Source organism: Danio rerio, chromosome 16 (genome assembly GCF_049306965.1).
Source record: "Danio rerio strain Tuebingen ecotype United States chromosome 16, GRCz12tu, whole genome shotgun sequence".
In the NCBI taxonomy this organism is placed as follows: Eukaryota; Metazoa; Chordata; class Actinopteri; order Cypriniformes; family Danionidae; genus Danio; species Danio rerio.
In genome coordinates, this window is record NC_133191.1 from 57,124,645 (window position 1) to 57,150,987 (window position 26,343).

Below are 26,343 nucleotides of genomic sequence, written 5' to 3' on the forward strand. Positions count from 1 at the left end.
TTGCTTGGGCAGAACAAGACTTCACACTGAGGTGGGTGTGTGCTGCTTATATGTGTGAGCGTGGCAATCAGGAGATGTGCTGCAGGTGTGTGTGGCAATCAGTCTTTGGGAATGACGTAATGTCAGAAGTCCGGTGATGATGACCTCTGCTGGCCAGAGAGGGGAATAACTGGGACTCAGTCGGTGACAATATATATATTTATTTCAAATATATATTTTTTATTGGATGTTTTTAGTGCAAAACCATGTCAGAAATTTACATTAGGTAATAAGATAATATACACCATTTAATTTGAGTCCTGATCGCCACATGAAAAATTATAACAAAAATAAAAATAACAAAAACTATTAAATTGTGATTAAATAAACAACAACAAAAAAACAAATAAATAAATAAATAATAAAAAATAAAATAATAATAAGGACATAAAATAATTGTTTTGAGTTTATCAGACAAGGTTTTAGTCTTAGAGACTTAGAGGTTCACAGATAATCAAAGGTTAAGTCACAGGTCTGATAATATCTGCTCTCGAAATTTGTTTAGGAACATCACATCAAAGTGTGCACCAAGAAGGACTCACTTTTCTTGCCCAAGACAGACTCTGGCGACGTGTCGTCCACCATGGTTGTAGAGATGCTGGAGCAGCTGGCGGACCTGTGGCCTACAGTCTCATCCTGAGAAAAACAGCACATTACTGGACCATAATGCTGGCTAAACAAACTCTGGATTACAGGATTAGTTTCAGAGTTGACAAAACCAAACCAGTGCAATACGGCCTATTTGTTACCATGAAGACTTTCTGTTAACACAGACTTTTATCCTGAGTTTATGAGGATGTACAGATGGAGGCAGGACATGAATAGCCAGCACGTTATGATTTTGCCAAGTACGATGCAATGATCCTGAATTAACATCTATGTTGATCCTGAAACATTAAGATGTAATCCATACCCATTCACAACCCCTAACCCCAACCATAACTGTAAATGATAACCCAAAATCAGAGGGGAATAATAGTTGAGTAACACTCATGTAGAAGTGCATAAACCTAACCGTAAGCCTAAACTCAACATAAATGTTAAACACATCCCTTAATTCTGATTGGCTGATTGGAATGTTGTTCCAGGATAAACACAGATGTTTATCCAGGAACAAGTCCGACTTGCTTAAATCAGGCAACCAGCCAATCAGATGCATCAAAACTATGTGCAACGGATACTTTTCTTAAATTAATTTTACAAGCACTCAATAAGGTAAACAGTGTTCACTTATGAATGTATCATAAATCATGTTGCACTCCTTACTTTTTCAACCTTAAATACTTCTTTTGCACAATTTCATGCACAATATTGTTTCTGTTAGAAGTACTTGTAGAGTCCAACCTGGGTGTTTAGTTCACTTTGTATTAGGGATGGAGAGTCGACTGCAAAACAGTTGATTCCTCGACTCTTAATGGACCAAGTACTGGAATCGACTCCAGGACAGGAATCGACTCCCAAAGTGGAGTCAGATTTTTCAAACCCTCCTGAATGAAGCAATTACATTCTACAGTTATAATGCTCATTCTCGAGCATGATGAACATCGAAGTTGCCCGCTTTTGTGTGCATGTTTACATGTTTTATGCTTTTGCTACTGAATTTCACGACCAAAGGCATTCTAAGCCTAGGCCATTATAAATAGTGCTGCTGGATGAAGCTCGCTTTCACTTTAAAATTCATATAAGGCATGTAGACCTTTTGCATTTTGGTTTTAAAGCATTTTGGTTTAGATTTGACTGCGATGTCAGACTTGCTGTGTTATAAATGAAATATAACTTATATATGTATATGTGTGTGAATTTGGAGTGGATACTATTGGCAGATCGACGTCTTAAATGAACTGCAGGTAAAATTACAATGTTATGTTAAGCAATTGGCTGCTGCTATATGCTCAAGTAAATTATTTATTTAACCTCTGCCTATTTCTCAAATAAATAAATAAATAAATAAATAAAGCACTAATCATAATGACAAAAGTAGCCAAGATTTATTTATTGTCACAAAATCTGACAATACATGTGGTCGTGGTTTTGTTTTGGCCCTGAACGTGTAACAGAGGCCAGCTAGTAAGTGCTGTGCAGGTAAACCTCATTTTTCTGACCTCTAATACTGTGTTCACACCAGACGCGGAGCGCGCGGATAAATCGCGCTATTTGTGCGTAAATTGCTGCGTGAACATTTGAGTTTACTCGCTTCATTCGCGCGTCAAATTCACTTCGGAACAGACGCGGACGCTACAGATCCAGTAATGCGGAAATGGAGTGTGCTGCTAGTAGCGGAGATGAAAAAAAGATGGAAATGATCGAACCTAAAGCGGGTGTTGTCGCCGCGCACGTACTGAATAGCGGTGTTGTCGCGCGCGTATTGTAAAGCGCCGTGGGGGGGTTGAGCGCGCATACTCGAGCGGTGTTGTACTGAAGGGCTGGACGGAGGTTGTGTTGCGTCGCGGGGGCACTTTTGATCATTTTGGAAGGGCATTTTCTATCCAAGACTAAAAAGGGCATGTACACTGCACAGGTTGAGCCCTATGTGTGCACGTGCCTTCAAGTTGGGGAATACGACTAATAGCAGTCATGGGGACTGCAGAAACACAGCACACTGCTCAGATTGATGCAGACATTGACTTGTACCGCAAAGAGACCTCTATCTCACTCATGGTTTGTCCTCTCAAGTGGGGGAAAGACAATGCACAACGTTACCCACTGCTGTCAACCTGGGCCAAGTCATATCTCTCTTGTCCCAGAAACCTCAGTCCCAAATGAGAGGGTTTTTTTCTGTTGCAGGGGACATTGTAAATGCCCAGAGATACCAGCTTTTACCAGATTATATTTATATGATAATTTCCCTTTAAACCCATCTCTATCTAAGTGAGTGAGTGATTAAATGTTGAATGTGATGAGTTTTCAACAAAACTAAATTGAAACTTTATTTTTTTACATGGTTTAATATTTTTTGTTATTAAAATTGAAGTTAGTGTTTCAAAGCTTACAGATAGATGACTAATTTGTATGTCATTGACACTTTTGGCACTTTTTTGGAGTTTTTTTATAAGTTTTGTTTTTCCTGTAAATGATTCAATAAATACCGTACCGTGACATTCATACCGAGGTATTACCGTACCATGAAATTCTGATACTGTTACATCCCTAGTAGATACGTTTAGGGCCGTGTCTGAGTCCACTACATTCTTTCAGAGGTGCATCCAGCTCTGTGAGCTCATAAACTCCTCCAGAAACTTAACCTGGCTGACGGAGGCTTTCAGCGGTGCTTCTGACTGAGCCCAGCTCAATTTGATGAACTTCTTGTCGGTATCGGCTGGAGATTTTTCCTGGGACACCCACAACAGGCGATACGTCACAATCATGCCCCTACAAGAGCAAACTCCTTATTCGTTATCGCGGCACGAACGTCCACTGATGTTCAGATTTTTGAACTCGAGCGATTCGCGCAATTCGCGCGCATCGAGCCATAGGATGTCTATTTGCACATTTGCATCGACTGGTATAAACGCAGCATAAAAGGTGCTCTAGCGACAGACACTAGTGTCCATGGTCTTTAGCCTCCTTGGTAGAGCACCCGACTCCCATGCGGAAGGTCGCCAGTTCGATACCAGCTCAGAGCGGGTTGGGTGGCGTAGGACCAATTCATTCTTCTCGTTTATTTTGTAAATTATTGATCGGTTGGAGTTTTAAAAAAAAAAGAAGAAGAAAGAAATTAAAAACGGCAGATTTGGGTCGTGCCTTGTGTGACCGTCTGCTGTACCAAATTATTTCACTCACTTGGTGTAGTATTCAAGTGTCAAACATTTATATTAAGAAGATATTTAGACTATTATATATTTTAAACGTTGTTTCGGGCTAAGTTGAGGTGTTTTTTTTATCTTTGTTAATGAACTGCTGTACATCTCTTCATTAAAGAAGATGCAAAAGATTGCTCCAAGATTGCAAAGTAATTTTTCAAATTATCTAAACTAGACAATTAAATATGCTTTAAAAAAAGTGTAGGTTGATAACTAGCAGATGATTTACTGCTGGCTTTGTCTGACCAGAGGAAAAACTGCAATTGACACAGTAGCATTGTGTAAGGCGCGATATGATACAGCATGTTTAATTCTTGCGCTATTTTAAGTGAATGTAAATGGAGTCGGTGACTCCAAAATTAGGAATAGAGAATCGGAGTCGACTCCGAAAAACCCGAAACCGAACACCCCTACTTTGTATACTGCTCAAGAATGTTAGTTACAAGGCGTAAAATAAAATTCAATATTCTGTTTTAGTTGCGAGTACATTAACATACTTAAATAAAAGTCTCAGCAACTTCTGATTCATGCAGACTTAAAGTGATTCAAAGTAGAACCTTTCATAGCTAAAACCCAGCGTTGGTGCAAACTGAACTGAAAAATGAACTAGAAAGCCATAGTAAAGCTGTGGCATGCATTTGGGCAAGAAAAACTGCATGACAATCCTCACGTCTGAATCAGAGCTGTCCATTTCAGCCAGAGTCGGGGCTTGAAGTCTTTTCCTCTGAAAGCCGGAGCTGTTCTGCTGGAAAGACGAAGCGTTGGCCAATGACAGTGTGCTGGAGGCCTTCCTCGCCCCGTCAGATGAAGACACGTCTGCAGGACAAGAAAACAAACACAGAGAGGATTATGCATGAAAGGAATTGAGCTCAAAATGAATTATGATTACCCGAGTATTCAGTTTTTTTCTGACTGCTTTAAACAGCAGTCAGGCATTACAAAGAGTGTTATTTTATTATATTATGTATTTTACTGGAAATTACATTAATAAGGCGATATACAAGAGGCATCATTGTGGAAAAAAATATATTTCACAGCATTTATTTTCATTTCAACAAAAAAATTAAGTCAGAATTTTCCAAAAGCCTGAAAAATTCCAGAAATGACTGTGTATACAGTATAAATATATCGCCAACCTGATTTCAGCCAGTCGGACTTGTTCCTGGATGAACATCTATGTTGATCCTGGAACAACATTCCAATCAGCCAATCAGAATAAAGGGATGTGTTTACCGTTTATGTTGAGTTTAGGCTTACGGTTAGGTTTATACACTTCTACATGAGTGTTATCCTACTAGTATTCTATACTATTATTCTTTTATTATTCTTTTTTAAATCATTCTTTTGGGAATAATTTACAGATATGGTCGGGTTTAGGAGTAGAAAATAGGTATGGATTACATTTTTGAACAAAAGTAATGTTCCAGGATCAACATAGATGTTAATCCACGATCACTGCATCGTACTTGGCAAAATCATATATATATATATATATATATATATATATATATATATATATATATATATATATATATATATATATATATATATATATATATATATATATATATATATACTACCAGACTAAAGTTTGGAAACACTATGATTTTTTAATGTCTTAAGAGTAGCCAATTCCTATCACAAAGACTGAATTATTTGATGAAAAGGAATAAAAAATGGTAAACTGAGAAATATTATAAGTTTAAGTAGATTTCTAGGTTTGTCTTGCAGGTATATGAAATGTGAAATGAAAAAAAATAAAAATAAAAATAAATAAATAAATGACTCTGCTTTTTACAACATTATGTCATAAAGCAGATAAAATAGAAGAGTCATATAATAAATACTTAAAGAAATAAATAAATAAATAATGTAAAAAAAATTTAATAAAAAAAAAATCCACCTTCTGCCACTTTTACAAATGATCAACTATAAGTCAACTTATTATTTGTTGCTCTTACAACTGGGATCCACGACAAGACTTCTGTCAGGTAGTCTATATACTGTTTTATGGTTTTAGTTAACTATACTAATCTTGATAACAAATAATCTTATTCATTTGTTTTTAGTTTCTTTTTTGCATATATTTGCATTTCTATTTCACAATAAAACACTGAAAACAAATGTAAGGCTTTACCTTGAAACTGTTTTCACTCAGAGATTGTTATTCAATTTCCAAAGTAATTACAAATGCTATTGTTTATGCATTGCATCATCTTATTTACAACTTTGAAAAAAAATTGTCATCACTTAAACAAAAACACCTTAAAATAAAACCAAAAAACTTGTAGATTTGACCTAAAATCCCACACATCCATGAGCTCAGTGTAATCAGCACACTCTGCTAGTGTTTGACATTTGTCCTTGTACATGATGTTGACAGTGTTACTCAGCATTAGCGGTTAGTCACAAGTGTCAGAAACACAACAAACACAAAACATCACCAAACATGATGGCACAGTGAATGAAGGTGACGTAAACGATAACATATCAAGCACATTTTTACTGCGGTGTCTGAGCTTAATTGTGAAAAATCTCTCAAGAGTTAGTCTATTTAATATATTTAATTTAATTTGTATTTATTTGTTAACATATGCAAGTAGTGACTGATAAATCATAAGAAAATCACCAAGACTTACAAATAAACTATATTTTATTATTGTCTTTTAATAAAATGTATCAATTTATAGAAATATTACGAAGTAAAAATGACAAATACTGTAAACAGTGGTTAGGGTAAGGAAAGGTTTAGTTACCTTAAACTAAACTTTTAGTAAAACAGGTTGTCTGGTTTCTAAATGTCGTTTTAATCTAGAAGGTGTCATGCTCTCTTGTGAGAGCACCTCGCTACTTATGACACACTGAGGCTTTAAGTCTTTTTTGTCGACATATCTGTTGCTATAACTAAAATAAGTTTCACGTGTCAAACGATAGGGTTGTCGTGCACGCATTTCAAAATAAAAGTCAGTAAAAAATAGATAAATAGATAAAAATCAGTAAAAAATTTAACTTTTGTTGTTTTTTATTTGACCACACACTCCACGACCTACTGAAAATGTTCCTATGACCCACTTTTGGGTTGCGACCCAGCAGTTGAGAAACTCTGCTCTAAAGAACATCAAAATCTTCTGTCACATGATGTGACCAACAGTCCTCATTTTCAGGGATTCTGCAAGTTTTACTAAGTCAATTTTAAAGGGACAGTTCACCCAAAGCAGTAAATCATGTCATCATTTGTTTACCTTGTCACAAACATCTTTGAGTTTCTTTTCTTCTGTTAAACACGACTAAAGTTTTTTATTTATTTTTTATAGCGTATTATTTTATTATTATTTATTTATTTATTTTTATTTTTGTATTGTAACATTTTAACAATACAAAAAGAAATATATATACAAATATACATGCCAGGGGGTAAGCATAAATCAAATACAAATATACATATGTAAAAATCAAATAAATATATTGTAGAGTTCACAAAGTTTTAAAGTGTGTAGGGCTTTCTTATTTAGAGTCTCTGATACTACTAATATATAAGCATAATTCAGTCATCAACATCTTGAAGTTGGGTTTCTTGTTGGTAAATTTACATTTGTGAATGTAAAATTTTGTTTGCAAAATAATTAAATTAATTAAATAAAAACAATTTTCCTCTTGAATAGGGTCCATAAAAATGCCAAAAAGTACATTTTCCCACTACAATGATAGAGGTTTAGAACACTGTAATTTGTTATTAATAAATTTTTGCACCACACTCCATAGTTGACTGAGTATGCGCAATGCCAAAATAAGTATAACACAGTCGACTCATATTCATTACAAAAAATACATTTTATATTAATCCCATTTTTACATTTTTGTAAATAATGTTTTGCTGGATAAAATATGAAGATTTTAAGAAACAGAAGATTATTGAGATATTTCTTTAATTTTATTTCTAACATGGTATTTCTGTGGTAACAGCCACACTTTTTTTCCAGCAAATCAGTTGATCCTTTAATAAAGACATCCAATAAGATTGAATATAAGGTAGAGTAATAAATTCTCTTTGGAAAAGGGTATGGATAGCTTTATTATTCCTCTTGGTATATATATTAAAACAGGTTTTGCCCACATATGATTTAGTGACATCAAAAGACGATGCATCAAAAGCATGGACTTGATTAATTTCTCTAAATAACATATGGACCCCTGAAGGAATTGAATTAATAACAGTTGAAAATTCTTGTTGGGTAATTGAAATTTTGTAATAAAAGAGGAATTCATCGTAAGAAAAGAGTACACCTTCTTTATTATATAATTGACTAACTAGATTAATTTTGTTTTCAAACCAATTATTTAAAAAAAGAGATTTGCGCTTGGATAAAATGTCTCTATTATTCCAAATGAAATAGCGATGTGGGGAGAAATTATGCTTATATATTAATGAAATATATATATTTTTTTTATAGCGTATTGCATGTGTCTTTCTCTTTGTCCCGCCTTCTTGTTGTTTTTTGTTATCCCATAGGCTTCTATACCAGCATGTATAAAAAGGAGCTTCTGGCAGGGTTTGAGGAACTCATTTGTGCTGCGATGGTTGCTGGGAGTGGAGCTCCTGGATTTCCCTTACCCCTCCTGCCGACGACCAACATTCAAACTTGTTACCATTGAATACGTTCAACTTCTTTTGAGAGTTTGAGTTTGTAGGGGTGGCCTGCCTATCTATTTGATTTCTTTTGACTATGTTTATGTTTAGGGAGGAAGGTAAGCTTCCTGTATTTTTCTTTAAATATTTTTCTTTAAATATTAAATATTACTTAATGCATTTACTAACATGAACTAATCACGAACAACACATGTACAGCATTTATTAATCATAATTGAACATTTACTAATGCATTAATAACATCCAAGTCCATGCTTCTTAACCTTATTTAATGCACCATGAGTTAACATGAACTAACAATGAACTACTGTATTTTCATTAACTAACGTTAACTAACATGAACAGATACTGTAGTAAATGTATTGTTCATTGTTTGTTCATGTTAGTAAAAGCATTAATTAACATTAACTAATAAACCTTATTGTAAAGTGTGACCAAATATTTATAGATAGTTTAGTTCATTTACTTTGCAGATTATTTAGTTTGTTATTTTGGCCTGTGGCCACCCTGAATAGATGCTCATTAAAATTACTACTTTTTTTAATAATAAATCTATTCAATTACTCTCAACTGAGTGTCCGAGTTTGGTTTTCGACCGAAGGGGATCTTTTGCATTAAGTTTTTGTTTAGTTTGTGAAATCCAACACCCCAACAAATTTGTTTTTTCGTTTATTATGCCCATGCTGTTTTCCCCCTAGACTTGAGGCGTAATAAACACAAAAGCAGATATTTTGAAAAATGTTGGAAACCAGTGTTTTGGAAGTCAATGGTTACCGGCGTCGAACATTCTTCAAAATATCTTCTTTTGTGTTCAACAGAAAAGTAGTAGTGAGCAAATTTGAAAGTAAAGTTTAGGGTAAAAATTTTGGGGTGAACTATCGCTTTATGAATGTTTAAGTCCATCAGGAACATTTTAAATGAAATTTAAGACCTACAGTTGAAGTCAGAATTATTCGCTCCCCTGTTTATCTTTTCCTCCAACTTCTGTTTAATAGAGAGCAGATTTTTTTCAACACATTTCTAAACATAATAGTGTTAATAACTCATTTCTAATAACTGATTTATTTTATCTTTGCCATGATGACAGTAAATAATATTAGACTAGATATTCTTCAAGACACTTCTATACAGCTTAAAGTGACATTTAAAGGCTTAACTAGGTTAATTAGGTTAACTAGGCAGGTTAGGGTAATAAGGCAAGTTATTGTATAAGGATGGTTTGTTCTGTAGACAATAGGAAAAAAATAGCTTAAAGGGGCTAATAATTGTCCCTAAAATGGTGTTTAAAAATTTAAAACTGCTTTTATTCTAGCCAAAATAAAACAAAAAAGTTGACGTTGGATTTTGACCCAGTTTCATTGATTTAAGGTTTACCTATTGGACACATTTTTTCATCAGCTAATAAGAAATCGTATAATATATTAACCTTTGCCGCCAGAAAAAATATTTTACTTAATTGGGTTAGTGATAAATCTCCATCACTTAAAGGTTGGCACAATACAATTTTTGAGTTAATTCCTCTGGAACATCTTACCCATGTTTTACACAAAATAATAATATTTTTTAAGTTTGGACTCTATATTTTGATTATTTGGAACCTGGTCTTTGCCCTATCATGCTGAAAGGAATATTGTAACTGTATTGTTATCTGAAAAACATGTTATTATCCTTTTTTTCTGATCTGTTTAATGTGGGGTAGTGCTCTTTTATATGTAATCTGAGCTGTGTTTGGTGTGGTAATTTTCTTTGTGTATCTTTTGAAGATGTTTTGCTTTGTCTGTATTGTTAAAATCCTATAAAGATAATTATATGGAAAAAAAATCAAAAGACAAAAAACAAATAAGACTTTCTCTAGAAGAAAAAAAATATTATCAGACATACTGTGAAAATTTCCTTGCTCTGTTAAACATCCTTTGGGAAATATATAAAAAAGAATAAAATAAAAAAATAAAAAAAAAAAGGGGGGGGGGGTGCAATAATTCTGCCTTCAACTGTATATCACAACATCTGTCACAACTGTACTGTAACACAGCTTATAGTAATTTGACTGCATGGCGAAATAAAGAACAACTCCACTGAATATAAATAAAATAATAAATCAGCAAATAAATAAATAAAGAAACAAACAAATAAATCTATATTCTAAAGAGTTTTGGAGCATTTCAACGAGTACTAATCCTAAATGATTCATTGATGAGCATGTCATGTCCTGGTTTGATAATGATACATTTGCATAACAGACACAAAGTTTGCTTGTAATATATAGTTTAGGCTAAATAAATCATCCTCAATTACAAAATGAGCCTATAAAAGCAGAAATAATAATGTTTTTCTAAAGGTAGAGGTCTATATTTAGTACACTTGTTAATTAAATGAAAATGTTTATGTGCTATTGTCATTATCATAATCATTATAATTATATTCAGTTTATTATGTTACTTCCATTGTTGATTAAAGTTACTTTTAAAAGTACTATTTTACAATCTTAAGAAACTAAATGTGTTTCTTAGTAACTTTTTAAGCAAAGGTGAGCAATGTATTTTTATTTTTTAAGATTAGGATAGGCTTAAAATTGTAATATATTACTTTTAGAAGTAACTTTGTCCAACACTGGTTACTTCCATATATATTTGTTCTAATGGCACAGTTAATCTCATTACTGGGTATTATACAATGCTTTGATCCCTTCGTAGTTTGTACTACTTAAAGAAAACAATTCTACGGGTGCCCTAAAAATGTAACCACGATAGATTTGCTCATATATTTATATGCAAAATTACAGACTAAAACCTGGTAAAATTATTAAAGAATCAAAACATATTATGTAATGTTTCTAATGCAATCCTCAAGACGTTTAAAAGCCTAAAATTGTGATTTTTAGTTTTTTTTTAATCTAACCTACACCAAACCTGCACAGAATCCTTGATTTTGCTTTAATATTTTCTCAATTTGTAATAGATTAGACCACTGTTAATGTGACTAAAGTTTCCAAACACCATTTAGAGCTGTTGTACATTAGAAAGTCAGGTGGTATTACCATTTCAACAGCATCACAGTACCGTGATGCCGCTATTTAACTGTAAAATGCATTTGCAATTGAAGAAAACAGACTTTCTTCTGTCTGTGGATCCTGAACACTCCATTTATCCTCAGATTGAATTCTGCACACTCATCCTCCCTGAAAAAACCCTTCACAGCGACTCATTCTGTAAAAACCTGCTCTCAGATCAGAGTGTGTTACAGTTAGCCGGTGTCTTATAATATAAACACATTTAAACACCACACAATAGTTAAGAATAGAGTGTGCAACACATTTCTAAACAACTAGTTTCTAATAACTGATTTCTTTTATCTTTGCCATGATCATAGTTAATAATATTAGACTAAATTTTCTTCAAGACACTAGAATTCAGCGTTAAGTGACATTTAAAGGCTTAACTAATTAGGGTGAAGTTAGGGTAATTAGGCAAGTCATTGTATAACAGTGGTTTGTTCTGGAGACAAAACAAAAAATATATAGCTTAGGGGGGCTAATAATATTGACCTTAAAATGCCTTTAAATCTGCTTTTATTCTAGCCGTAATAAAACAAATAATTATAGGAAATACTGTGAACAATTCCTGAATCATTTGGGAAATATCTGGAAAGTAAAAAAAAAAAAAATCAGGAGGGCGAATATCTTAATAATAATCATCACCTCGTCACTTTCATCATTAATGGTATTACTTTTACTTTTGTTATCATTATAATTATTATTACTGTTTTGACTTGTCCTCTGGTTATCTCCTCATTATCACTATTTATATCAAGTATTTATACCAATGTCGTTATTAAGGTAACTGTAGTTGTAGTAGAAGTAGTAGTAGTAGTAGTATCGATTGTGGTTGTGATTATTGAAGTAGTAGTTGTAGTGGTTCATGTAGTAGTTGATGTTGTTGGTATAGTGGTATCAGAAGTAGTAAAGGTGTTGTAGTAGTCGTAGTAGTAGTCGTTGTTGGTGTAGTATTATCAGTAGTAGATGTTGTCGATGTAGATGTTGTAGTAGCAGTGATTGCTGTAGTAATATCAGTAGTAGTAGTGGTAGATGTTGTTTTTGTAGTATTCGTTGTAGCAGACGCTGTAGTAGTATCAGTAGTAGTAGTTGTTGTAGTAGTATCAGTATTAGTAGACATTGTATTAATAGCCATGGTTGTGTCTGTAGCAGCAGTAGTAGTTGTAATATTAGTAACTTTCTGAAGTAGTAGTTGTGTACTTGTAGTTTATTATTATTGTTGTTGTCAGTTATTATTATTATAGTAAACACACACACACACACACACACACACACACACACACACGCACCTACCAGTACCTGACTATTGTTGTTGTTTTTGTTTTGTTTTTTGTTGCTTTTGTTGATGTTTCTTTATATTTGTATGATCCCAATTTATGTACCTTTTTGCATATTCTAAAAAAAAAAAGTTTGGAGAAATAAAAAATAAATAAAATAATAATAATAATAATCATAAATAACCAAAAAAAGTGTTAATAAGTAACCACTTATTCCACTTACTTTATCAAAGTTTTCACATTTGGTCACATTTCATTTAAGGGTCTCTGAATATGAACAATATCTATAACAAAATGGCCTTATTAAAATATATCATGATCTTAATTACTGACACTTGCCATTAAAAATATAACAAATTTAGAAATCTTTAGACCCTCAAATGAATGTCTGGACATGAAATGACATGAGACGCAACAAATAAAGCTGATTCAGCACAGACAGCACTACAGCACAGCTTTACCTGAGGAATCAAAACTCTGAGACATGCTAAGAGGCCGAATGGCTGCAAGAAAACAGGCAGGAGTTTAGATTCACAACAGCAGAACAGTGTCAATTAACAATTATTATTAGGGAGACAGGTTATAGTGTAAGTGGCAGCGCTTGCGGGTGAGCTTCTGTGTATGAAAATATATGTGTTGAATTAATTTGCCTTATTTTGCATAATCTATACCAGGGGTGCCCAAACTTTTTCTTTTGAAGGGCTAAAAACCTAATTTGATTGAGGGCAGTGTTCTGAAGATATGTACTGTATATCCAACTGTACTACAAAGTTGCCATGGATAATTTCCTCATTTAATTCAAAATAAATAGAAAACATTACTTTCATAATCATATTAATTAATGCATTATATATTACATTTTATAATGGCCCTATTATAATGAAAACATAAGAATTCCATATATAACACAATGGAGTTTAATGCCGAATACACTAGCCAAGCTGCCTTTGCACGTTAAGCAACAGTATGCTTATTTCAAAAATTGGATTTATTCACATTTAATTAAAACATTTGCTTTTTTTGTAGCTTAACAATAAAACAAACCAATGAAAGGTTACGTTAAATTAGAAATGACAATGTGTATTAAAGGCATTAACCCCAATCCTTCCCAAAATTCTCCCTCTCTTCTTACATCGAAAACCCGAATAAGTTTACTGAACAGAATTAATTGAGTAAACTTATTGCCTTAAATTAATTGAGTAATAGAGTCTCCCAAAACTGGATAAAATTTTTGAAAAGTTGGGGGGGGGGGGGGGGGGGGTTGGTAGGGGGCAGTGGCGGTGTTGTCGCGCACAACTTGAAAACGGGTGTTGGGGGGGCTGTCGTGCGCGAACTGAAGAGCTGGGGAGTGGATGTCGCTCGAGAACTAAAGAGCGGGGGTGGGGTGGTTGGGGGGGGATTTCTATCCAAGACTAAAAGGGGCATGTGCACTGCACAGGTTGAGCCCTATGTGTGCATGTTCCTGTGTGTAATTATATACTATTAAAAAATGTTTAAAATAAAAATAAGTGGCCATTTATTCCCATTATGGTGAATAAATATACATGAAGCCTTGTTTTCTGGTTAAAAAAAGACCTTCCACTAAAAGGTTGCACATATTCGCATTTTACAGCCAAGACTACACTACAGCACAAGGCTGGGGAAGGTTACAGAAACATTTCTGCTGCTCTGAAAGTTCCATTGAGCACAGCGGTCTCCATCATCCGTAAGTGGAAGATGTGTAACCACCAGGATTCTTCCTAGAGCTGGCCGGCCATCTAAGCTGAGTGATCGGGGGAGAAGGGCCTTAGTCAGAGAGGTGATCAATAACCTGATGGTCACTCTGTCTGAGCTCCAGCGTTCTTCTGTGGAGAGAGGAGAACCTTACAGAAGGACAACCATCTGTGCAGCAATCCACCAATCAGGCCTGTATGGAGGAGTGGCCAGACGGAAGACACTCCCCACCTGGAGTTTACCAAAAGGCATCTGAAGGACTCTCAGACCATCAGAAACTAAACTCTCTGCTCTGGTGAGACTAAAACTTCAACTCTTTGGAGTGAATGCCAGGCGTTGTGTTTGGAGAAAAGCAGGCAGCGCTCATCACCAGGCTAACAGCATCCCTACAGTGAAGCATGGTGGTGTTGGCATCATGCTGTGGGGATGTGTTTCAGCAGCAGGAACTGGAAGACTAGTCAGGATAGAGGGAAAGATGAATGCAGCAATGTACAGAGACGTCCTGAATGAAGACCTGCACAAGAGTGCTCTTGACCTCAGACTGAGGCGACGCTTCATCTTCCAGCAGGACAAGGACCCAAAGCACACCGCCAAAATATTAATGGAGTGGCTTCACAATAACTCAGAGAATGTCCTTGAGTGGCCCAGCCAGAGCCCAGACCTAAATCCTATTGAACATCTCTCAAGAAATCTGAAAATGGCTGAACACCATCACCTTCCATTCAACCTGATAGAGCTTGAGAGGTACTGCAAAGAGGAACGGGCACAAATTCCCAAAGACAGGTGAGCCAAGCTTGTGGCATCAAATTCAAAAAGACTTAAGGCTGTAATCGCTGCCAAAGGTGCATCAACAGAGTATTGAGCAGAGGCTGTGAATACTGATGCACATCTGATTTTTCAGCTTTTTTATTTCTAATAAATTTGCAAAAATTTCAAAACTCTTTTTCCACATTGTCATTGTGGCGGATTGTGTGTAGAATGTTGAGGAAATTAATGACTTTTATCCATTTTGGGATAAGACATAAAAATCATAAAATAATGTGGAAAAAGTGAAGCGCTATCAATATTTTCGGATGCACTGTATATATGTGTAAGAAACTAATTTAAATAAATAAATAAATAACTAAATAAATAAGGAAATGAAATAATAATACAAATTATTATTTAAACCAGGGGTTCTCAAACTTTTTTCATCAAGTACCACCTTAGAAAAAAATTGTCTCTCCAAGTACCACCAAAATGAGCAGTATTGAAATACAGTAGTGTAGTAGGCCCAGTAAAGCAGCTACAACTCTGCACAGTTGAAAAACCTGGCAGATTACCTCAGAAATATAGCCTATATATAATATATGGCATATTATATACATAATTTTTTATAAATTTTGAATTATACGTAGCATGTACATGACATATTTCATTCCTCCGTGTACCACTGGAAGGAAGCCTGCGTACCACTAGTGGTACACGTACCACAGTTTGAGAACCACTGATTTAAAGTATTTAATATTTATTTATATGAGAATTAAGAGTATTTTTTTTTAAATGCCTTTGAATTTTCTTTGTATAAAAAATCAAGGTGATCGAGTGCTATTTAGATGAAGCCGTCATTTCTCAAATGAATTCATTTTTAGCACCTCGTCTGACAAGTAATGCACCCCCAACAAAAAATCCTTGAGCCGTCACTGCTGGCATGTTGTGCCATTGAGACAATAAGAGACACTCATGACAGTATCAGCCATGTTTGAAGCATTTTCAGGCCACACATAGAAGATGGCACTTGTGTTGCAATCAGACTAAATGTCAAGGCGTCTTTATTTGTGTGATTGTTCATGTGAGCTGAACGTCACTCGTCTGATTACAACATGGAGCTGTGAGTGTGTGCAGTGACCTTCATACATGATCCATGATGCACATTCAGATCAAGTGACAACTCTTTTACAATGACATTTCTGTTCATCTTAAATGCAGGTACCGTACTGTATTCTTACCAAATCGACTCCTGCGGATCTGATCGGGCGACACGGGCCTCAATTTCCTCTCTGATTTGATCTCTTCAAGTATTCGCTCATGTAAGCTGGGAGGACGTTCGGCCTGTGGCTTGAGTTTTCGTGCTGCCACCTAAAATAACGCATATATTTAATGTATTTAAGATGCATTGAGTGAATTTTGTCAAACAATATTGATATCATAAAGCAGCACCATAGCAAATAAAACAGACGGAGCACATTTAGGCCACGCCCACACCAGGGAGGAAAATATCCAACCCTCTACGTCAGGGGTGTCCAAACTCAGTCCTGGAGGTCCTGCAAAGTTTAGCTCCAAGCCCAATCAGACACACCTGGGCTAGCTAATCAAGCTCTAATAAAAGTGTTGCATGCAGAACTGTTGCAAACAATTTATTTGTGTTGAATTTAAACAAACAAATTAACTTTAATGATGTTTAACTTAATTTGTTTATTTAAATTCAACACAAATAAATTGTTTACGACCACTTAACGTAAAAACATTGAGTAAATACAAGAAATCTCTGAATTATTTTTTTCAGTGTAGGCTTTCTAGAAACATCCTTGCAGCTGTGTTGAGGAATGTTGGAGCTCCAGGACCAAGTTTGGACACCCCTGCTCTACATTGATTTTCTATTGAGGAAAGCATTGTCATTTTTTTTTTTTTTTGTAAACAATTTTAATCAGGGCCACACGATCAGTGCTTAATTTGTAAATAAATAATACCCAGAACAAAACCAGGAAACAAAAGTTACCGTGACCGACGTCCACCACACAATTTCAGTTTTACTGGAACATGACGCCATTAAATGGTGATAGCACAAAAAAGACACACATTTCTGAACGGTCTATAACTATTTTCTGCCATATAACGTTATAGGCCAGTCATGGATGATAAAACATGTAGCTACAAAACAATCACTATTTAGTCCACTTCTATTATTACTTCATATTATGTGCCAATTGAAAAAAAAAAAAAGATTAAATAGCTCACAAGAAGAGCCCGCGGTTACCTCTTCGGTCATATTTTCTGGCTAACTTGAGATCGCTTTGCTTCTGTCTCCCGCTATCCTGATCCATTCGCAGGGTTTCATCTCCTCGAGATCTTTTTTGATCAGGCTCATTATCAGATTTACTCATGGATTTAAAAATGAAAATTTGCTTGACTGCCTCTTTGCTATTTTAAAAATACAGACATTATTTAGGTATGCCACTTTGACATTTAACATTTCACCAACCAACCAACCAATGAGAGTGATTGTAAACATAAGAAAGCTGATTGGCTGAAAATATTGTTGAGGGCCAATAATTAAACGCGACTTTTGCTTTAACTTGCGCATGGTGACTACCGTCATGTGCGTGTACGCGCACGCACAATCCACACAGCCTTCTCTTGCACTCATTCTCTTTTTCTCTCTCTCTCTCTTACACATACACACACACTGGATCCTTAAAAAAAATACCAGAAAGCAAAACACAAATATCTGAGATTTTCCGGAACAGGATCCAGCTCAAATTAAGCACACGATACAGGGAAAATATGCGATATGTGATATTGTCAATGAGTGTTGCAAAAACACACTATTTTATCAGCAACTTTAATTAAAAAACTTTTACTTATGTAATGATCATACTGAAATAAACAGGTAATAGCAATTTTTATGAGCTAAATAATTAAAGCAAACTATATCAGGGTGCGGGGTGGCTCGGCACGGTGGCTCTGTGGTTAGCACTGTGCCCTCACAGCAAAAAGGTCGCTGGTTCGAATCCCGGCTGGGCCAGTTGTCATTTCAGTGTGGAGTTTGCATGTTCTCCCCGTGTTGGTGTGGGTTTCCTCCAGGTGCTCCGGTTTCCCCCACAGTCCAAACACATGCGCTATAGGGGAATTGGATCAACTAAGGGCCTACTCACACTATGCCATCCGTACCGTGCCCAGGCCCGTTTCCCGGATTGTTTGAGAAGTGTGAGTGCGCTGAATCGGGCTCAAGCACGGTTCACTTTGCCGGCCCTGGCCCGGTTGGAAGAGGTGTGCCTGAGCGCGGTTCACTTGGGTTTTGGCGCGGTACGCTTGTGTGTGAGTGCAAAACGCGCCAAAGCCCGAAACTGAAAGCGAGACGTGTCTTTTAAGGGACTGTTTCATATGGATTTATTAATCATTCTTACTGTTCAGTGAACGCAAACTGCCGTAGCTTATTAAAGACACAAACCCCTCACTGGATGACAGCTGCACCTTCAGCAGACCTCCTCATTCCTGCAGCACGAGAGCTTTATGATTGTTTATGAGCGCCAAAAGTGGCGGATCTGTTCGGCGAATTATCTGACTGCGTGTCCCCGCATCCCTAAGGACTGTTTGGCGAAATATTTGACGGCATATCAAACGACTGAAACGATATAACTAGAGAAATCTCCACTGTGCTGCTGAGTGAAAGAGCGCTTCTCACTGAACAGCGCAGCAGCGATGACATAAGTGTGCCGAAGCCCGTTTGTGGTGTGAGCGCGGGCCGTCGGGGGAGACGGGAGGGGGGACATACTCGAACCGTGCTTTGGCCCGGTTCGAGGCAACTGTACCTAGTGTGAGTACGGCCTAAGGCAAGCCCTGATGAATAGAGAAGATGTGAATTAGGATCACTCACAGGATTGAGAGGTGGTCTGGATCTGATAAAATCCAGTATGACCTCATGAGCGCTCTTCTTTAACCTGGGAGGAATATCTCCATTCACCTGAGACAGAAAGAGAGACGGAGATCTGAACACATTTCTGTAGGCAGGTTAGGGTAATTAGGCAAGTCATTGTATAACAGTGGTTTGTTCTGCAGACATCTGAAACACAAATATTGCTTAAGGGGGCTAATAATATTGACTTTAAAATGGTTGTAATGAAATAAAAAACTGCTTTTATTCTAGCCACAATAAAACAAATAAGACTTTCTCCAGAAGGAAATAATATATGGAAATACTGTGAGAAATTCCTGAATCTGTTCAACATCATTTGGGAAATACTTAAGAAAAAAATAAATAAATCACAGGAGGGCGAATAAGTTAGATGTCAACTGTATATAGTTATTGTTTATTTTTTTCTCAATCTCAGTTATTTAAAGGGCACCTATGGTGTAAAATCTACTTTTTAATAGTCATATTGGTGATATAAACACACACAGCTTTTTTTTTTAATTTAACAACATAAAAACAGTGGACCAATTGGAGCGGTATTCAGAGCGACCGCAACTTGACATAGGAGTGCGGCCCCCCCGCCCACCAATGCTGATTGACAGGAGCGTCAACATATCCTCAGTTTGTTGATTCATGTCCACCATTTTCAGCGTGTGAGTCAAAGCAACACAATCTCACGGCAATTCGTAACTTTTTCATTTAGTGGCTAATTGGTATGAATTCGTACGATCTAATTCGTACAATTTAGTACGATTTGCTTATCCCCCAATGACGGTTGGGGTTAGGGGTGGGGTTAGGTGCCACACCTCCTTTTTAAAATCGTATCATTTCGTACAACTGAAATCGTACGAATTCGTACGAATTAGCCACTAAACTGGCAAAACGTAAAATACTTACGTTTTCTCGTGAGATCAGGCTGGTCAAAGCGATATCACTAAAGGAACACCCGTGCTCTATTTTTAGATGTAAGGCTCATCGGGCTCAACACAAGATCAACATTCTCCGCATTATCGCTTTAATCAGAATTATTGTTTGTACCTTTTGGTAGGTTTGCAAACATGTGTACTTTTCATTACGTCTACCTTAAACTTCAGCCGGTCGCATCACAGAAGCTCCCTGTGATCTTAACTAGGTGCAGCTGGAAAAGTGCGAGCGCGTTGTCTTATGTGCGCATCTCTCCATTGGAAATATTATAACAAACTTGCCTGCAGGTCGCACACCAGAAGCGCCTCTTTGCGTGGCGCCGTGCATTTCGGAGTTCTGGGCGTGGGTTTCTGTCAGGGTGCAAGTGGCGTCGCCTCAGGTCGGCAGCTGGGCGGTCGCCGACTTGGGGCGCCGTTGTGTTTGTCCTGGTGGAGGCCTGTGTTTGGAGTTCTGGAATGCATGGCGCTGCATGGTACGACGATTCGGGACACTTCATGTTTCTGCTGCACCACTGAGAGTGTCTGGTGTGTCGTGTCGCGGCACATCCGGTGCCTCAGTCAAAGTTAATTCAGTGTGCGTGGTTATTAGTCTCATTGTACAAGCTCGGCACTTGAAACTAGCACACAGTTGGCTGTAGAACTATACAAAGACACAAATGATTTTGTACTTTCCGCTTGGTCTGTGTCCGAGTCGTACATGTACAGCTGAATGCTGATCCTAGCTTAGCTTAGTCTGTCAGCCTGTCTGTTGCAAACACAGAGCGTGGGAGTTCTTGGCTCCGCCCCCTTGTTACGTTGGGCGGGAAGCCAAAACTAATTTTCATGTGAAGCAACACGCCCCTAAAACAGCGAGCTCTGAATACACCATCACTTCTGAACACATTATAATAAAATAATCTGAGCTGTGTGTTGAACTGAACCTAAACTGACACACTCAGAATAACCATAATACTAATAATAAATCATAAAAAAGGGGTAAACTATGTGCCCTTTAAATATTCTCTCTGTCCTCTTGTGTTGATATACATGTATGCGCCCACACCACACAAAACTCATAGTGTCCAGATACAAACGCCTGTTGTGTTCTCTGAGCTCACCATGACTTTGCGCAGCTTGTAGCGTTTTGCGCGGATGTCGTCCATCAGCATCTCGTATGGCGTGAGCTGAAACTCTATGGGCAGCGGGTTATACTGCCGTTCCTGCACCTTCTTCAGCTTCACACCATTCCTCAGATCCCGCATCACCTGCACCCACAGCCACGCCTGACCACACGAGAGATTACAGTTCAGTTTTAGCTCGTTTAATAACAGTTAAAAGTTATTATGTACTTGCCTTAAGAACAGTAAATGAATTCAAGAGTCCTAATCAATCAAGTCAGAGAGTCAGTGTATTTCTTGGTTTCAATATTTTTATTATCAGAAAATTTCACTGACATTTACTTAAAAATACACTTTTATTATTTTATTTTATTAAACATAAAACTTGCATTCAAACAATTAAAGATTTGAAAAGTAAAGAAAATAAAATAATAATTGAAAACAACAACAAAAAAAAACAGTCATGAAATTAATAATTACTTAATACTTATAAAAAGTAATAATAATAATAATAAAATAAATAATAAAATAAATAATAAAATAAATAAATAAATAAATAAAAACATGCATTCCCCCAACCAACCACCCACCAGTGCTATCCAACAGTAAACGTAGGTACTAAAGGCATAGTAAACATATTAATTACAAGTTTGTAAAAAGGAAATAAAAGTGGACCTTTTCTGTTATTTTTCTTTTCTGTTATTTTTGCTAAATAACAGAACCTTGTCTATTAAGGTATACCTGATTTTTTTCCAGATGTAGTGTACCTGTTAACTCTGTCAGCCATAATTTTAGAGTTGGAACTTCTTTTTTCTTCCAAAACAAAAGGATGAGTTTTTTAGCAGAGATCAACCCATATTACACAAACTGTTGTTGTACCCGTGTAAGTCTCAAGAATTCTTCGGAAACTCTAAATATAATTAATATAGGATCTGGTTCAATCGGAAAGTCTAGTGTAGCTGGAAAGACTTGAAATATTTTGTTCTAGAAACTCTGTAATTTGGGACACATAATAGGAATGAGACAGGTTGGAATCTAAGAACTGACATTTGTCACACACTGGGGACACTCCTGGAAATATTTTATTTAATTTACACCTGGAATAATGAAGCCTATGAAGCACTTTAAACTGTATGAGACAGTGTCTTGCATTAATAGAACATTTGTGAACCAGTTCAAGACTTTGTTCCCAAATTTCACTTAGAATTTCTACTGCAAGTTCTTCTTCCCAAGGAGATTTAATGTTCTCCACAGATGGACTTTTCATCTGTTCTAAGCCCTTGTAAAGCAAGGAAATGGTACTACTATCTCTTAAACAGCTTTCCAGAAATGTGTCCAGATACATAGGTGATGCTGTGGCATAATTAGTAATGCTAGACTTCACAAAGTCTCTTATTTGAAGGTATCTAAAGAAGTGATTAGAAGGAATATTGTATTTCTCACACAGCTGCTGAAATGAAGCAACATTTCCATCTACATATAAATCCCCTACTTTTCACAATCCTACACTGTTCCAAAACTCAAATGCATTATCTAACATCGAAGGGCGAAAAGCGGGGTTAGCTGAGATGGAGAGCAAAAACGACATTTGGGTAAATTTGAAATGAGTCTTTAACTGTTTCCAAATACGAACAGAATTATGAATAACAGGATTATGATTATAAAATGACCTAGTTATACCTTTAGGTGATAAAAGGAGTCAGTGTATTTCTTTTGTTAAACAAATATATTTAGCAGAAAAAATTAATAAGTAAAGAAGGTAACTTTCATCAGTGGAGCATTTAAAGAATAATGACTTAGGAAATTAGGCAATGACATTTAGCATAAATTGGTTAAGAAACGATCAACAGTCTCAGAAATTAATAGCAATGTATTATATCTTTGGAATTGGGGTCATCGCTGTGAAATGTTTTCATGTCTTGATGCTTATTCTTTTTATATTTTCTTCCTTTTTCCCAAAGTGATTTTGTTAAACTAAAAATGGTATTAAAATTCTTAAGTATTAAACTTTTAAAAAGCAAGCTAAAAGGCCACATTTGACTCAAATTTAAACAATTATGTGTTTAATTTAAATATTCTTTGCATTGATATTTATAGGGATTTAAGCAGTACGGGATCAAGTAAAAAAAAAAAAAAAGCTTTTCCTACATAATAAGCAAATTAAATAAAATTTTAAATTATTAACCCAAAACTGATCTAAATACTTCTAAAACTCGTAAACCCGCGCTATAGAAGACACTAGATTCCTTTCTCAACTCAGTTCGGTTAAAATGCTCCTCCCATCAGATCACCACTTCATCTGTATATTAATAGTCATTTATACTAAACTGAGGAAGGATGTGGCAAAATTAGAGCCAATCAGAAGTCTCCATTGTTGACAGATTGACAGATCACTCACCCAATCAGCATTCTGCAGCTCGTTTAGCTCCCTTCCAGGCTCGTCAACAGAGTCTCCCTCTATTTTACGCAGATTCTGTTCAATCAGAGAGAGACACAACACTTCAGAAAGCAGCAGAGCTGAACACAATCCTACATAATCTATAAATGTGCAGCGCATGAAGCTGCGGTCACACTAGAGTTTGTGTGTGCGAAATTCTGTCGTGCGGCGCTGCAAAAAGGGGACGGATTAAACAAGATGATTAGATATTGAAAAAAGCGAGCAATTGCTTCATGTTTTAAATTTCTGTCCGGAGAGGTCATGTTTTGATCCTCGATTGGTCTCACGCAGTCAAGTGATGCGATTTCGCAGGTCAGAGTATGACCCTGCTTTTCCGGTCTGACGCATTCGCATGCGTATGAATGGAAGTCTATGGGAGGAAAAGCCCAGTGTGATCCGCAGCTTGACTGAGCCTCGTTGTTGTCATTTCCTTTATTGGGGGAATGTTTTTGTGGACTCAATATGTAGCATTTCAGCATAGCCCAATGTAAAAGAAAAGATTAAAAGCAAGCTATCAACAGAATCACAAACATATTTATACAGACAAGATATCACTGATTAGTGTTCAACAGTCTGATTGACACTGGAATAGACCAATTAGACCAATGAATTAAAAACTAACAACAATTAGACCAATCTCTGTCAATAATGTATTATTTCATGCCCAAATTAAAAGAAAAGAAAAAGGACATTAATGAAATTCTGCAATGAAACACGATTTTTAACATTAGTTAACTAAAATCAATGCTTTTTGCACATGCACTAGTGTTATGGAACTGGAAATCCTAAATTTATGATGATATATGAATAAAAATGGACACATAATGTGTAAATTAAACTCTCAAACCCTGCAGACCCAGTACCAGTGCTTTTTTAAATTATATTTATTTATTTATTTATTATTATTTTTTTAATATATAGTGCATTTATTGTGTATAGCCATACACCTAAAGCGCTTCACAATCATGAGAGGGGGGTCTCTCTACATCACCACCAGTGTGCAGCATCCACTTGGATGATGCGATGGCTGCTACAGGACAACTGCGCCAGTGCGCTCACCACACACCAGCTATTAGTGGAATGGAGAGACGGTGATAGAGCCAATACGGTGGATGGGGATGATTGGGAGGCCATGATCAGGAGGGCCAATTGAGGGACTTGGGCCAGGACACCGGGGTTACACCCCTGCTCTTTCACGAGAAGTGCCATGGGATTTTTAATGACCACAGAGAGTCAGGACCTTGGTTTAACGTCTCATCCGAAAGACGGCGCCCACTGACAGTGTAGTGTCCCCTTCACTTTTACTGGGGTATTATGACTCACACAGACCGCAGGTTGGGCGCCCCCTGCTGGCCTCACTAACACCACTTCCAACAGCAACCTAGTTTTTCCCAAGTGGTCTCCCATCCAGGTACTGACCAGGCTCAGCCCTGCTTAGCTTCAGTGAGTAGCCGGTCTTGGGCTGCAGGGTGATATGGCTGTGGCCGTCATCGAGTTTCGCTTAAGGATTTAAAGGTCTAGCATTTTACCAGACCCCCTTAAGTGTTTTCGTTTGAAAGTGTAGAATCTATATTTTATGCACATATGCATCATTTTGGTTTTTATTCTACTGTACAAAAGTTATTTACACTTAAATACACAGTATTTTGGATACCCGAGCTGGGTATTTTACATTGGTTCATTTTCATATTTTTCATATGACACATGTACAAGTTATAGCTCAAATGAAAGCTCTTGGCGGTGCTCATACGGTTCTAGCATTGTTTTTACTGAATTGTATTCACGTATCAAACAGTTGCCAAATAAATATCGGTGTTTTCATGGTGCAGAAATGAAAACAATACATTTATGATCAATAAGCAGCCCCAGATAGCACAGACAGCTGTCATCTCTTACCTTATGCTGTGCGCTTCAGGGCTATTCTCCTCTGTTTTTGAGGTGATGTGCATAAGTAATCCTTTTATATGTCTGACGTGCTCCAAACACAGTGAATTATGTTTGATCAAACAAAAGAATAGTGAAATATGAAAACAATGATCGCTCCCTGTGGCTTGTACAGCACCTCTCATCAGTTGGAACACAATAACTTTTGCATAGATTATAGTAGAGACATTTTTCTTTTTTCCTATGATTACAGACATGTGCAGGAACCACCGAAATTAATTACAGCACGCTAGACCACACACAACCTAAAAGGTACACTTTCACATTTGAGTTTATAAAAAATATACAAAAATCGCCTCTTTTTTATTAGGTGTTTATTATAACACAGACAACATCTACAGATATTTTAAACACCTTTAATAGTGTTTTATGAAAAATTCAAAGGGTTTTCTTTAAAATGATACCAATTTTTTGCATTTACACCTCTGCATGTGGATTTGGGAAACTTTTAAATTTGGGTAGGCAAAATCCAGGCGGAAATCCCAAAATAGCATTTGACTTTAGGAGGTTAATGAAAATAGCGCACACCTGATGCGCTTACAGACGAAATAAAACAAATAAGACTTTCTCCAGAAGAAACAAATGATCGTAAATACTGTAAAAAATGTTTGGCTCTGTTAAACATCATTTGGGAAAAATTTGAAAAAGAAAACAAATCACAAGAGCGTAATAAATGTGACTTCTGCTGTACATTCACTTGTTTTGTCATTGTATTTTAAGCCATCTCTCTGTGTGGAGCTG

The 26,343-nt window shown here is 36.3% G+C and overlaps 2 protein-coding genes across 4 annotated transcripts in view; both read right to left on the reverse strand.

Annotated features, from left to right (window-relative positions):
* The window catches only part of azin1a (antizyme inhibitor 1a), a 124,801-nt gene that overhangs the window by 93,728 nt on the left and 4,730 nt on the right, over positions 1-26,343 (reverse strand). The gene's annotated exons all lie outside the window — the stretch shown is intronic.
* spire1b (spire-type actin nucleation factor 1b) overlaps positions 1-26,343 on the reverse strand; it is a 74,829-nt gene that overhangs the window by 12,621 nt on the left and 35,865 nt on the right. For 2 of the 3 annotated variants that reach the window (XM_073925544.1, XM_073925545.1), the window contains exons 6-11: positions 23,620-23,694; positions 21,222-21,386; positions 19,166-19,252; positions 16,518-16,647; positions 4,510-4,655; positions 582-675 (exon numbers count right to left, since the gene is read on the reverse strand). In XM_073925544.1, the coding sequence (XP_073781645.1) occupies positions 582-675; positions 4,510-4,655; positions 16,518-16,647; positions 19,166-19,252; positions 21,222-21,386; positions 23,620-23,694 (697 nt within the window). Of the gene's footprint in view, positions 1-581; positions 676-4,509; positions 4,656-13,277; positions 13,320-16,517; positions 16,648-19,165; positions 19,253-21,221; positions 21,387-23,619; positions 23,695-26,343 lie in introns of all 3 variants that reach the window. The other variant, XM_073925543.1, reaches the window with a different exon arrangement.